The 2,602-nt window shown below is 35.6% G+C and overlaps 1 protein-coding gene across 1 annotated transcript; it reads left to right on the top strand.

Moving 5' to 3' along the window:
* The first annotated feature begins 648 nt into the window (after positions 1-648).
* Positions 649-1,023, top strand: LOC145675162 (uncharacterized). Its single transcript, XM_081745534.1, has one exon. It carries the CDS (start codon positions 649-651, stop codon positions 1,021-1,023), a length of 375 nt encoding a protein of 124 aa, XP_081601660.1.
* Positions 1,024-2,602: the final 1,579 nt, after the last annotated feature.

Consider the following 2,602-nt stretch of genomic DNA (forward strand, 5'->3'; position numbering starts at 1 on the left):
TCATATTCATTTGAAAGAAAATAAAACGTTTAAACATAATCCATTTCCAGTTCCAAGGGATAAATCAAAAATTTTCGATGAACAAATTCAGGAGCTAGTTAGGCAAGGTATATTGATAGAAGTAGATCATTCTAATTTTGCAAGTAGCAGCTTTCTTGTAAAAATAAGAACAATACTTTCAGGATAGTCGGAAATTATATTAAGGCTAACGAATTAATAGTAAATGATGCTTTTCCGGCTCCTAATCTTGAAGCTTGTCTTACAGGTTTAGCAGAAAAGCTCTTTCATTCAAAAATAGACCTCAAGAAAGCTTATAATCAGATATATCTAGATGTAAACTCGAGAGATATAACGACCATAGTCACCCCGAAGGGTTTATTTCAATATACCCGGGTGCCCGTTGGAATCAAAACCGGAAGTAGCCTTCTAGTTCGAGCGATGCAAAAAGTACTTGGAGACTTGAAAGAAGGTGTTAAGAGTTATTTTGATGATGTCCTGATTTCTTCCAATAGTATTAAGGAACATAAGAAAACGATAATTAAAGTTTTAGAAAGATTTAGAGAATATAATATAACTGTTTCTCCAGACAAGTGTCTGTTTTTTTAAAAAAAAATAAACTATTTAGGTTATATTATTTCCGGTGACCAAATGGAAATTGACCCTTCAAGAGTGTCTGCTATTAAGAATATTCCACCTCCTCGGAATAGAAGAGGGTTAATGAAGATTCTGGGATTATTCAGTTACTACGCTAAGTTTGCGTCAGAGATTCAAGAAATTATGAGACCGCTTAGCGAATTAAAGTCAACTAATTCGAAATTTGTTTGGACCGAAGATCATCAAAAAATCCTTGATCGGTTAAAGAACATTTTGATTCATAATGTGGTCCTTAAGACCCCAGATTTAAACAAACGGTTTGTTGTGAACGTTGACGGAAGCGGGAAAAGTATAGCTGGATTCTTGTCCCAAGAAAATAGCAAAGGGGAGATGCAACCTGTTGCCTATTTTAATAAAAAAATTGTTTGAAGCCTATAAGCACAGGAGTATTTACGAGATCGAATTTATAAGTCTTGTGAAGACAATCTCTAGATTTCGTCAGTATTTGATCAACGAATTCGACGTGCTTACCGATAAAAAGGCTTTAAGTTGGATATTGGGAAATTCCAAAAGGGTGTTGAAACATGGTCCATTAGTAGAGACTGCCAATTTAATTTTAGAATTAGGCATGTAAGGTCAGCTCACAATCTTGTTGCCGATGTATTGACCCGGGTTCATGACCCTTTCGAATTTAGAATTATTGATGGACCAGTAGGTTTGGCAACATTTAATACAAATTTAAAAATTGCTCATACTTGGCGTCTACCCTTGGTAAAAGAGGCTATTGATGTTTTACAAAGAGAAGACCCAATGTTACAGCTTATTATTGATAAAATAGAAAATGGGGAATCTTGTCCCGGGTATGTTTCGAACAAAAGTGTTCTGATGAAAAAAACTAACTCAGCCATAAATCCATATAAAGTAGTAATACCGAAAGATTTGCGTCGTGTGATGATGGAATATCACCACGATGATAAATTAGTCGGTGGTCATTCTGGAATCTATAAAACGTTAAAGAAGCTGATGAAAAAATTTACTTGGGACAATATGTCAGATTATGTCAAGAATTATGTTTGATCTTGCCATCGATGTCAACTATCTAAAGAAGAAAATCAAAAGAAGATGAGTCAGCTAGTATCAGAATACAGCAAACGCATCGGAGCCCACTGGATGTTCGATGTAATCGGAATTCTGCCTAATTCAAGAGGATATAGATTCATCTTAATTGGTCTGGACAATGCCAGCAGGTTCGTTGTTCTCGAAAAATTGAAAACTCTTAGTTCTGTAAGTGTATCTAATAAGATTTTGGAGATATTTATTAGATTAGGCTTCCCAGAAGCTATTTCTACTGATAATGCTTCTATCTTCGTTTCTGAGAATTTTAAGAACTTCCTTTTTGGATTAGGTATTAAACACATTAGATTGAGCCCATATCGTCCAGGTGGGAATATTTCTAAACGTTTTATAAAGACCTTAAAATCATCGTTGAGAACGTATTTTTCAGACAAACAGCATCTTTGGTCTACTCTCATTCCAGATCTTCAATATACCTCAAATCTGAGTGAGCAATCTGGACTCAAGATGTCACCTATCGAAGCCTTTCTTGGACGTCCAAATTACACCCCTCTTGAAATCCGATGGGACATTGTTGAGTCGGATCTGGCTGGTAAAACATCCAATGATATTTGGCAATCTGCATTGTCAAATATGGAAAAAACTTGGAATCGTAGACGGAAGTTAATGTTGCAACGTCGAAGGCACGTTAACCTTAGAATTGGTGATAAGGTCTTGTTAAGGACTCACATAAAATCTTCTTTGAAGGATAGGATAACCAAGTCACTGAGCGATAAATGGCATGGACCATTTGATATTAGAAAATTTTTAACATCCAATACTGTTTTGATCTCAGACGAAAATGATAACTTGGGATCATACCGCAGAAGCCACGTTTCGGAAATTAAAATTTATAGAGCGCCTCGTTACAATTGATTTCGAGAAAGTCTGGTTC

Source organism: Thermobia domestica, chromosome 18, assembly GCF_964235325.1.
Source record: "Thermobia domestica chromosome 18, izTheDome1.hap1.1, whole genome shotgun sequence".
Taxonomy (NCBI): domain Eukaryota; kingdom Metazoa; phylum Arthropoda; class Insecta; order Zygentoma; family Lepismatidae; genus Thermobia; species Thermobia domestica.